This window comes from Watersipora subatra, chromosome 6 (assembly GCF_963576615.1).
Source record: "Watersipora subatra chromosome 6, tzWatSuba1.1, whole genome shotgun sequence".
Lineage (NCBI taxonomy): Eukaryota > Metazoa > Bryozoa > Gymnolaemata > Cheilostomatida > Watersiporidae > Watersipora > Watersipora subatra.
The window spans coordinates 16,938,677-16,951,384 of NC_088713.1; the positions used below are offsets into that span (position 1 = coordinate 16,938,677).

Here is a 12,708-nt window from a genome sequence, read left to right on the forward strand (position 1 = left end):
ATATGCGCCAGTCAGACACTTTCCTCTTGTAAGAATAATATAGCATATAGTTATCACGCATGATGGAATCTCACGTCGCACCAGACTGCTTGGGTAATGATTATGATAGTAAGACAAGAAACTTTCATCCCAAAGATAAAAGGTTGGTGATTGGTTACCTTGAACTACGAGTTTTATGCTTTTAGTAGCTTTTCCAGCATCATTGGTTGCTACGCATGAGTAGAGCCCCTCATCCCCTGTCCTTGCAGAACTTAGTCTAAGAGATCCATCAGCCATAATGGTGAGCCCACTTGCAAAATCTTCAGATGTCAGGAAATTTCCTTTTAAACATAATCAAACTTTTAAAAATAGAATTTAATTTGATCAACCATTCTGTGTCTTATTGAAACCTTCAAATGAAAAGCAAACATATTTCTCCTAAAACTTCTGCTTAGGAAACATATAATACTAAAAAAGGTTTACACGCAACGCATAGGCACATTCTCAAGCAGGTACATAAACAAGCTATTTGAACAACTAATTCAGTATGAATAAAGGCTATTATATTATATATAATAATATAATATTATACAAACACTATTATATTATATATAAAATTATATAAACACTATTATATTATATATAATATTATTTAAAAACTATCATATTATATATAATATTATAATATTAAATAAAAACTATTATAATATATATAATATTATAATATTATTTAAAAACTATTATATTATATATAATATTATAATATTAAATAAGAACTATTATATTATACATAATATTATAATATTAAATAAAAACTATTATATTATATATAATATTATATAAACGCTATTATATTATATAACATTGTATAAACACTATTATATTATACATAATATTATAATATTATAAACCCTATTATACTATTTATAATATTATATATATTATTATGTTATATACAATATTATATAAACACTATTCTCAGTGTCTATGTTCCTCAGTCGTGACAACACTTGAAGAGAATTTTCATGAGGAGTTCTCAATATCATAATTTAGAATTATCTCCTCCTGGACTTACAGCTCGCGCTTAGAACTTACCATTCTTCCTCCACTGAACGGTAGGCATGGGTGTTCCTGCAGCCTGGCATTGAAGTGTTACTGGATCACCGCTAATGACTGTATATTCTGTTGGACCAAAGTCTGTGATCTCCGGTGGAACTGTCAAAACAGGTAGTAAGACAGTTAAGTTTTGTTATGACATGGGAAAGTTTTTTATGAATCCTTCCGGATAAACAAAATAAATATTTTGATTTACAGTGCGAGGAGTTAATAACTTTACCTAGTGTAAACAAAGGATGTGGTTCTATCTATTAAATACATAAGAATCAATCTTATTCATTGTAAACATGAGAAACCAGTACAGTTATCCCAGCCATATTCATATCCAAGGAGACTTCACTTGTGTAACAGCTTCTTCATTATAACATGTTGGCTGATCAAGTTAAAACAAGACATAAACCAGCATCTACAAGAACCTCACCCACACCCAGCATATTTATAAGCTGCTAGTATGCTGACAAGGAGTCAGTCTGTGACATCCTGCTGCTAATACATACTTCTTACAACAATTCAGACTACAAGTTGTCATTATTGGAGTTGTTCATCCTTGTAGTTAGACATAAACATGAGAAATCCCAGACATATTCAGATTTATGGAGACTAAAGAAGTCTCCATATATAACAGTAACAATAACTTTAACAGTAATTATGATAACTTTAATTTGTGATGCTCACAGAACAAACTGCGACGATCAGAAGTTAAAGATTCTACCAAAACTTATCAATATACCAATGCAGCAACACGTTTGAATGCAGCAACATGATCAAAGATTTTGTCTGGTAAAGTACTTTTCTATTCCAGTAAATAATGATAAAATTGATGACAAGTTCTTAAAAATGAACTTACACAAAATTTCAGTATATTTTATCAAACTGTATCGTTATTTTTATCGCTTGCGTTTGACTTTGATGTTCGAGGTGAGCTGACTGCCAGGATGTTTCAAGATTAAAATCGGCAAAACTTTACCCGCTGTTAAAATGCACAAAAGAAAAATATGTGCGAAATGATGTCACTAGCTTTTATCGTTGCTATAGTTGATATCGGCATCGCATTAAATTTGAAGTGTTACACGTCTCTATTATGTCAGTCTCTTTGCAACTTTAGACATCGTAATCGCACATGTTTACACGTCTCTATTATGTCAGTCTCCTTGCAACTATAGACATCGTAATCGCATTTTCGTTTTATCTGAGCGTTGTAACCGTGATCAAGTTTTGTCGATTTTAATTTTGAAACATCCTGGCAGTCAGATCATCTCAAACATTAAAAACAATCCCAAGTGCTCAAAAAATGTTGATATTTTCTGATAACATTTACTGAATCTACTAAAATGTTGTGCACGTTCATCTTTGACAGTAATTCATCCCTAATCAAATTTCTAGCAAGCAGAAATGGTAAACAGACTGGCAACATTCAGTTAATGCATGGCTAACCTCAGGTTTTTATTGAATTGACTTTATTGACAGGTTTTTCACACTTATTGTGTAACAAATAAATGTTATCCCAAAAAATATTGTCAATATGCTGATTTGATCTTGTTTTATGAAATACTTGAATATGAAAGCTTACCATTAACCTTGACCTGAACAGATTTAGTTGTATTTCCCACGACATTGCTAGCGATACACATCCAGATTCCACTGTCTCCACTAATGACTTTATTAATCCTGTAATAGATAGACATGTACATCTGTGGCCATAGAGTTGGTTAATCCATAGAGTTACTCAACCCATAGAGCTGGTAAACCCATAGAGTTGGTTAACCCATAGAGTTACTCAACCCATAAAGGTAATTAAACATAGGGCTAGTTAACCCATAAAGTTAGATAACCAGGTAAAATATTCTGTCTCCTGAAAAAACCTCTGCAGAGTCTGACTTCATCAAGAGAAAACTTGGTGAGCTAGTCGGAAATCTGACAGTTCGGATAATAATGATTATTATAAAAAAGCAAAATGTATGATCTAAAGTTGTTTCACTCTATCATCCTTTGTCTATGATCATTGCTGGCAAAATGACAAATTTGCTTGAGAACGCACTTGACTCATTTTTGAATATAGTGTTACCATTTTTATAAAATAACATGTATACGGTAACTACAGCAATAACAAACAAAAATTAAGTTTTGAGTATAGGGTTAACATTACTATAAAATATTATGTATACAGTGACTACAGCGCTATAATAAATAAATAGCGATAATAATTGTAAATGACAAATATAAGACACTTAAAAAAGGAGAAAGCTCCCATCATGTTCTGCTCTCCACAGAATAAAACCTTTAATCATCATCAACGTCAGCGATGGTGTACATATCAAAGTCAGTGATGGTGTACATATCAAAGTCAGCGATGGTGTACATATCAAAGTCAACGATGGTGTACATATCAAAGTCAGCGATGGTGTACATATCAAAGTCAGTGATGGTGTACATATCAAAGTCAACGATGGTGTACATATCAAAGTCAGTGATGGTGTACATATCAAAGTCAGTGATGGTATACATATCAAAGTCAACGATGGTGGACATATCAAAGTCAGTGATGGTGTACATATCAAAGTCAGTGGTGGTGTACATATCAAAGTCAGCGATGGTGTACATATCAAAGTCAGCGAAGGTGTACATATCAAAGTCAGTGATGGTGTACATATCAAAGTCAGTGATGGTGTACATATCAAAGCCAGCTATGGTGTACATATCAAAGTCAGTGATGGTGTACATATCAAAGCCAGCTATGGTGTACATATCAAAGTCAGTGATGGTGTACATATTAAAGTCAGTGATGGTGTACATATCAAAGTCAGCTATGGTGTACATATCAAAGTCAGTGATGGTATACATATCAAAGTCAACGATGGTGGACATATCAAAGTCAGTGATGGTGTACATATCAAAGTCAGCGATGGTGTACATATCAAAGTCAGTGGTGGTGTACATATCAAAGTCAGCGATGGTGTACATATCAAAGTCAGCGAAGGTGTACATATCAAAGTCAGTGATGGTGTACATATCAAAGTCAGTGATGGTGTACATATCAAAGCCAGCTATGGTGTACATATCAAAGTCAGTGATGGTGTACATATCAAAGCCAGCTATGGTGTACATATCAAAGTCAGTGATGGTGTACATATTAAAGTCAGTGATGGTGTACATATCAAAGTCAGCTATGGTGTACATATCAAAGTCAGCTATGGTGTACATATCAAAGTCAGTGATGGTGTACATATCAAAGTCAGCGATGGTGTACATATCAAAGTCAGTGAAGGTGTACATATCAAAGTCAGCGATGGTGTACATATCAAAGTCAGCGATGGTGTACATATCAAAGTCAGCTATGGTGTACATATCAAAGTCAGTGATGGTGTACATATCAAAGCCAGCTATGGTGTACATATCAAAGTCAGTGATGGTGTACATATCAAAGTCAGTGATGGTGTACATATCAAAGTCAGCTATGGTGTACATATCAAAGTCAGTGATGGTGTACATATCAAAGTCAGTGATGGTGTACATATCAAAGTCAGCGATGGTGTACATATCAAAGTCAGTGAAGGTGTACATATCAAAGTCAGCGATGGTGTACATATCAAAGTCAGTGATGGTGTACATATCAAAGTCAGCTATGGTGTACATATCAAAGTCAGTGATGGTGTACATATCAAAGTCGGTAATGGTGTACATATCAAAGTCAGCTATGGTGTACATATCAAAGTCAGTGATGGTGTACATATCAAAGTCAGTGATGGTGTACATATCAAAGTCAGCGATGGTGTACATATCAAAGTCAGTGATGGTGTACATATCAAAGTCAGCTATGGTGTACATGTGGCTAACAATCTGCTGCTAGTAAACAGAGCAACACTCACTTGTATGCACCAGAGTCCAGCTGCATGTAACCAGGTTTTACTATCTCTACAACTCTGCCATTGTGGGTCCAGATTATGGTTGGGGGTGGGTAGGCCGTCACCTCGCATGGTATGATCAACTGGTCCCCTACTTTCACCACTTCTTCATTATTCCCATCTCCTCGCACAATCACGGGCTTGACTGTAAGAAAGTGTAAAAGTGGAACCAAAACGTAAAAAAAACTATGTGAAAAAGTTTGATAGGCTAAAACGTGTATTATTTATAAACTCCCTGCAAAGCTTAGGAACATTCGCTTGTCATCTCCAGTATCTAGCAGGCACTTCAACTAAGCATTTAAAAAGTAATGCAGCAACAAGAGTAAAACAGCTGTTTAGTAAAACAGCTGTTTAGGTAAAAAACTACCCTACAGGTCTGTGACAAATTCTGCTCAGTAAATTATTATTTATTCTAGTCTCCATATATAAATCTGTGTTTGTCGTTTTGACTTTTTGTCTGTTTATTTAAACCTGTGTCCAGCTATAGCAATTAAAATATAGCAATAAAAATGCGCATAACACTGGATTTGATCTCAGGACTTCCAGATCCAGAGGCGGCAAACTTGAACATTAAACTGCACAGAATACAATGGATTCATTGGGCAAATAGTCATTACATTGGTTAAGATACTCACGCTTGAAGCGCTTGCTTGGGGTAATAACTAGCACAGTTAACCACTACGCATAACGATTGTTAAGCCAGCCCAAAACGTGGGTATTGTTTGAGTAAAGATTTTCGTAAAGATCTAGCTTTCCTGGTAAGTTACTCAAATTAATTGGGTAATTTGGGTATTTTATTACCTGTGCTACATCAGGCATTCAGCTAGTATATTTGTGTGTATATATATTATATATATACATACTGTAAACAGTACTGTCTGCAGCAAGAGTATATATTTATATACATATATATTTATATAAATATATGTACATCTGTCGCAGCGTGACATAATGTTGTATCTGTGGCAAGAAATTTTATGCAGAAATCGTCTAATTTTAATACACTCAACTTTTAGGGTTTAGAGTTATATCTTTTAACTTGGTGTTTTTTAAACGACACACATATATTTTTTTAGCGCACTGAGCCGTACTAATTGAGGCTTCAATAGCCAAAACGACACTGTCTGTAGCATGAGCGTATATAAATATACAAGCAGTGCCTCCCGGTGTTGCCTGGGTATTAAAAATCAGCTTATAATCAATGACAAGTGATGAGAGTTGCCTACCATTTGTTATTAGCTTGGCACATTGCCAATGGAAAATGGTATTAAAAATCAGCTTATAAACAATGAGAAGTGATGAAAGTTGCCTACCACTTGCTATTAGCCTGGCACATTGCCAATGGAAAATTCTAGTAAGCTTGCTAATAAGCACTAGGCTTCTAATGAAGGTACGCCATGACATTGCGTCAGCATTGTCCAATAATAGCTATAGCTGGACATACCAAAGGATGACAGACGGACTTTGAGAAATATAGATATAGATATTTGAATAAATTTATACATATAATATTCTCTTTATTTAATTTATTCTAACTTCTAGCAAGTGTAAATACAAACATACTGGCTGCATTCGGTTAATGTTAACCTACATGCGGTTAACCTACATGCGGTTAACCTCCGGTTATTTTTGGTTTACTTTAGTGTTGCAAAACAGTATCCAAAGAAATGTTGTCAACTTGCAATATGGAGTGCACTCACCTCTAATCGTAAGCAGGTAGGTTTTGGTATCATCACCCACCGGATTCCTCGCAGTGCAAGCATATTCAGCCGTGTCATCGGTGTTAGTAACAAATATCTCGAGTCCGTTATTCTCATTTATAAAGTAGTGCTGATCCGTTAGTGATATGGGATTACCTGTAATCATGAACCAACACCAGGTCAAGGTCAGTAGTTACTTTGGACCTCTAAAAGGTTCACAACTTTGCTCCAAGTATCTTTGCTGAAGTTTTAAAAATTCTTTTCATAGGTGAGTTAACTTTCTTAGCCTTGAATTCTAGCCAATATTCACTATAATAAGAGCCATGTCTGTCCGAAACCGTGGCTAAGGGAAAAAATATTTCTTTATATGGGATTCGAGCTCATCTTTACAGCTCGTGCACACTATCGCTCAAATCGACGATTAGCTGTGCAATTGACCGCGACGATGGGCTGCTATGACATCATCTTGTGATGAGCGACCAACGCAATCGTTGCTGGCGACGATGCAATAGACTTTCAACATGTTGAACTTTGACACTGATGGTCGTCGAATGTAGTGAAACCTTTAGAAATGATTTTTCTAAGCATTTCTAAAAAATTCATTTTTTCTAAAAAATTTCTAAAAAAGTTAATCGTTTCGATAGTAGATAGTCGATCACAACTTCTGTTTTAGTACGACATTAATGTGGCTATTAAGGCTTCAGGTAGCATCGGTCTGTTTTATCGATTATCAAATAAATAACAGTTTCAAACCACTTAAAGTTATGTTGTAGTTTTCTAACATATTCATAAATCTGTTAAACCTCCAATTCACGGAAACAACAAATTGATTAAAAATGGCTGTCGCTCTAGAAAACAATTATCAAAAACACCTGCAAGTGAATCTCAACTTAATAATAATAATAAAGTAAATTGTGATTCAATGTCATTACAAACAAGTGTTTACTTAAGGCTGCATTGTTATCACATCCACTATGAGCAAATTTAATATTGAGAAAAAGCATGTAGCGGTATATAAATGGCTTTTAGTGAACATCAGTTAGTCCCTTCATATGATTAGCCTAGGAAATGTCAAGAAATTAACCTGATGAATCTCTAGCCATTTGCTCTATACAAATTTATAACACATTAACTATCTTATGTTCTTCAGAGAAAAATTTTAATTCGAACCAAGCGATGAAAGCATCATTATCCTTAGTAATGAAAGACTACAAACGCCTACAAATGCTATTTATATCAACGAAATTAGGCTTTTCACTCATGAAAATGCAAGGTAGAAATGGTGAAAAATCTCGAGTTATATACTCAATGCGAATAAATAACTTTGAAACTGTTCCTTGATTTAGTGAAAATAAATTTCATTAAAAATCAAACAATCGACATATAAACAGAGTTTTTTTCCTTAGCTATTAAAAGCTGGTAAAGGTTTATCTAGCCTAAAAATTTCATTTTACATGAGAGAAACTTCTCAAGCCTCATGAAACTAAGTTCCGGTAGTTTGTATAAAGAATGCTGCATTATAAATTTTTTTATTGCAAGTGTGTACTAAAACCTTTAAAAAATGATTTTTTAATCGACAGAAAGTTGAATGAATTGTCAATTTCAAACGGAGATAGAGGTTCAGAGCTCCTTAATTGTGATTTAATAAATATTGAATTTAAACTGAGAGTGGATAGTAGATAACTTTATTGGTTTAGGCGTGTTCACCTAGATACGACTACATGTATAGCTCATTTGGAGCATTGGGTAGACGAATCTGAATTTTGAGCCATATGTGGCATGAAAAGGCTTAGCAAATAATAAACCAAGTCTTTTGTCTGAACCTGCTGGACAGAAGTTAACAATTGAAATCTCTTGTTAGACAAGCAGAGGCCTAGCTCGAACTGATGAAATTAGTTGGAGTAACTCTATCTGTTTCTATGAATGCTCGAGAGAAATAGCCTACCGTTCTTCGTCCACATAACCTCAGGTTCAGGATCACCAGAGTATTCACATGACAAGTTCACGGCTGTTCCTTGTAGTGTATACACTCTCTCAATTTCTTCTGATCCTTCTATGACAGGTGGCACTAAAAACAATATTCCATTATTTCACTAAAATTCATTCAGCCACATGCTGTAAATACTTTTTCATACCGGCTGAAGATGCCAATGGAGCCAATAGAACAGTCACTTGCTATGTAGTGTCAGCACTACATTCTACCACACAAAGATCCCAGTAGAACGATTACCTGTCATATATAGTCAATGCAGTATTCAGCCACACAAAAATACCAGTGAAAAAGTCACTTGTCATATACAAGTAATGTCAATACCACATTGTGACACACAAAGACGCTAATAAAAGAATCACTTGTTATATAGTGTCAGTGCCACATGCTACCACACAAAGATCCCAATAAAACAGTTTCCTGGTCATATAGCATTTATGAAGTATTCTGTCACACACAAGGGTCAGTGCAAGAGTCGTTTGCCATATAAGGCAGTGTCAATAGCGCATCTCGATATGCAAAGTTGCAGTAGAAGAAATACTTGTTACGCTAGTAGAAGAATCACTTTTTTTATGGTGTTAGTGCCATGTCCTGCCAACAATTATTACCTGTCACATAATGTCAATGCAGTATTTTGCCACCCAAGAATGCCAGTGCAGAAGTCACTTATGCTGTATAACACAGTGCATATGTCAGATGCAATGAGACCAACTGTAGATATTACTGTTACTGACCCCTGACATCAAGTACCGTGTGCATCATGGCTGTACCACCGATATTGCTCGCCCTGCACATGTACTCCCCCTCATCTGCAACTCGCACATCTGTGACAGTCAGTGTGCCTTCTCGTGAGATTATTGTTTTTCCAGGAACCGACGAGACAGCTTCACCATTCTTGAACCACCTGGCAGTTAATTATACGTGTGGTAATCAGCTAAATCTATCAGCTGTTCACAGTTATTTGAGATGCTTTTACAAAAATTATAAACTACGCATGACTCTGTTAAGGCTTGGCTAATTGGTCAATTACGTATTTATTAAACCAATTAACAACCACACTTTTAGACCATTTTATTAGTGATCAAATTCATTAACATAATATTTTTTATAAATTTTGTGATAAATCATTGGGTACCTTCTGCAGCACAACTACCATGCAGAAACAAAAAATGTATTTGACAAAAGACAATTTCATAATGGAAGGCTAGTTTATATGCATCTTCTAAAAACAAGAGAACTGCTTAATCATGCGGTAAGTTTGGGATTTCCAAGCTAGAATTAGTTTGGAATTTCTAATGAAATTCCTATACTCACTCGATAGTAGGCTCGGGATTTCCCACTATGACCATACACTTGAGGAAGAAAGTCTCCCCTTGCTTTAACTCCACTAGTGGGCTCATGAATGCAATCACAGGAGAAACAATTCCGGTAACAACAATCGAAGCCGTCGCATCATGGGAGCCAAACTGGTTGGTGGCTGAGCAAATATACGTCCCTTCATCATCCTTTCCTATACCTGTTAGAATACAGTCTACATTTACAAGATCTTATATTTCCTAAACCCATACCTAAACTGTCACTCGGGTCATTTAAAAGGCATTTAGAAAGTGATTGGCATCTGTCCAAGCTTATTAGTGACATTACAAAGCTTTTAACAATGGCTCCATCAGTCAAATACTCAGGAGAACAAATTTGAAAGATAATTACACTGAAATCTAATTATAGAATTTAGGCTAGTATATTTGGTAACCCTGAAAAGCAATGCACAAGAATATCATTACATAGTTATGTCCTCATAAACTCAAGTCATGGTTTTGAACAACAAATATCTTATCCCAATGAACTATTTTTTCAAATCTTTGCATTTTCTCACTCTGCCCGCGCTAAATATTTATTTTGTGTTTATTATAGGGTTCAAGATCTTTCATGGTTTGTGTCCTCATTTTTTACATGACAGTTACAGGTTTTCAACTCATTTCAACTTACGTGATCTGAACGAACTGCGTGCATCTAACAATTGCTTTGAAAATAATTATTATAGGGTTCAAGATCTTTCATGGTTTGTGTCCTCATTTTTTACATGACAGTTACAGGTTTTTAACTCATTTCAACTTACGTGATCTGAACGAACTGCGTGCATCCAACAATTGCTTTGAAAATATTATCACTAGCTTTCTTCCCAACGCTCCACCTAATATCTGTTTTCTTAACAAAGAAAGGTATTTTAAACACTATATGTCAAACCATTTATTTGATTCGATTGAGTGTTTCCCTTTTCATAATTCTTGCATAGCATAATTTGAAAAAAGTTGGCTTGAAATGAAATTATTGCTAATAAAGTAATAAAAAAAGACTTTTTTTATCATTTTCTATGGTATGATTCAAAAAATATTTCTGTTTAAAATAAAATTATTGCAAATAGAGTTATAAGAAATGCTTTTGTATAGCATAATTTGGTAAAAACTTCTGCTTGAAATTATTGCCAATTAAGTAATGATAAAATCCTTTTTCATGAATTTTTACGGCATCACTTGGAAAAAACTTGTCTAAAATGAAATCATTGCCAAAAAACTAATAAAAAAGCGAAACAAAGAAAAAATATTAAAGCTCCGAACAGATCTGCTGTTGATATTTTTGTCAACATGCAGAGGAAGATAACCCTAGAAACAACAATTAAAACAATAACGAGAATAAAGGAATGTTGTTTACAAAAACACAATTCTTATGAATGCAACTGCTTCAACAAATCAAGCCTTTACAAATGGAAGATTTAAGATGAAACTATGATTGACTCCTGTGCGCATGTTGGGAATGACAACTCCAAGAACAGGTGACTAGAGTACGTACTATAAATAGAGAGGGAGTTGTTGCTGTGTATCGTCATTTTACGCCCGTCTATCTGCTGTCCATCCTTAGTCCAAGAGATGGAGGGCGGAGGGTAGCCAATAGCAGAACAGGGCAAAACAAAGTCGCTGCCTATATCCACTTGGGCACTCCGTGGTGGATCATTGATGACAGGTATGGCTGTCAAAACACATACAATTGATGTCGAAGCAACCAGAATAAGGTATTTATCTTAAAACTTACTTCTCAAAGAGCTCATCAATGAAAATATAACGTCATTCATCACTCATATAATTTTTTTTTAAAAATCTGAATAAAATTATAAATGCCATTTATCCTTCATGAAATAATTGTAGTTTTTCGAACCCATAAATAAAATTTTTAATCAAATTTATCACCCCTATAATATAATTTTATTTTTTCAACCTTGAATAAAATTATAAATGTCATTTATCCCTCATGAAATAATTGTAGTTTTTCGAACCCATAAATAAAATTTTTAATCAAATTTATCACCCGTATAATATAATTTTATTTTCTCAACCCTGAATAAAATTATAAATGCCATTTATCCCTCATGAAATAATTGTAGTTATTTTAACCCTGAATAGAATTATAAAGGTTATTTACCATTCATCTAATATAATTTTATTGTTCCTAACTGATTAAGCATAGCTCAGTGCCACCTGATTCGAGGTGATTCCACCCCTTAGGGGTGTGTGAGCTGCTGTTTACGGGGGTGCAGGAGTCAGTCATGAAGATGAAGAAACCGTATTTGTCATTGCAAAAACTCTGAGTCAAATTCTTTCATAACTAGTCACAACTTAGCAGCAAGTGCAAATAACAAAAAATCGCAAGGTTTAGTATATACTGTACTGCATTTTTGACCAAAAACGAGCACAAATTATAAATTTGTGATCAGCTACTGAGCTGATGTATCATTTGACACATCTTTCATCGCCTTCCGATTGTTGGTTCATTCCGATTCATCGCCTTCCAATAACATATTGTTTTCATATATATTAAATATGTCAGTTTTTATGTTAACTATGTTATGAATTATGTTTACATATTATTTTGAATATGTCAGTTTCTCATTATGTTGTGAGCCTTTCAGTTTCATTGATAACAAGGGGGTCAAACTTCTATGCCCTCGTCAGTCATAGGAGTTCGACGA

General features: G+C 34.5%; 1 protein-coding gene across 1 annotated transcript in view; it reads right to left on the bottom strand.

Annotated features, from left to right (window-relative positions):
* Positions 1-12,708, bottom strand: part of LOC137398081 (hemicentin-1-like) — a 150,611-nt gene that overhangs the window by 91,447 nt on the left and 46,456 nt on the right. Inside the window, exons 14-19 of the mRNA XM_068084186.1 lie at positions 11,535-11,711; positions 10,002-10,203; positions 9,422-9,591; positions 6,698-6,853; positions 1,075-1,194; positions 159-320 (exon numbers count right to left, since the gene is read on the bottom strand). Of these exons, the coding sequence (XP_067940287.1) occupies positions 159-320; positions 1,075-1,194; positions 6,698-6,853; positions 9,422-9,591; positions 10,002-10,203; positions 11,535-11,711 (987 nt within the window). The remainder of the gene's footprint in view (positions 1-158; positions 321-1,074; positions 1,195-6,697; positions 6,854-9,421; positions 9,592-10,001; positions 10,204-11,534; positions 11,712-12,708) is intronic.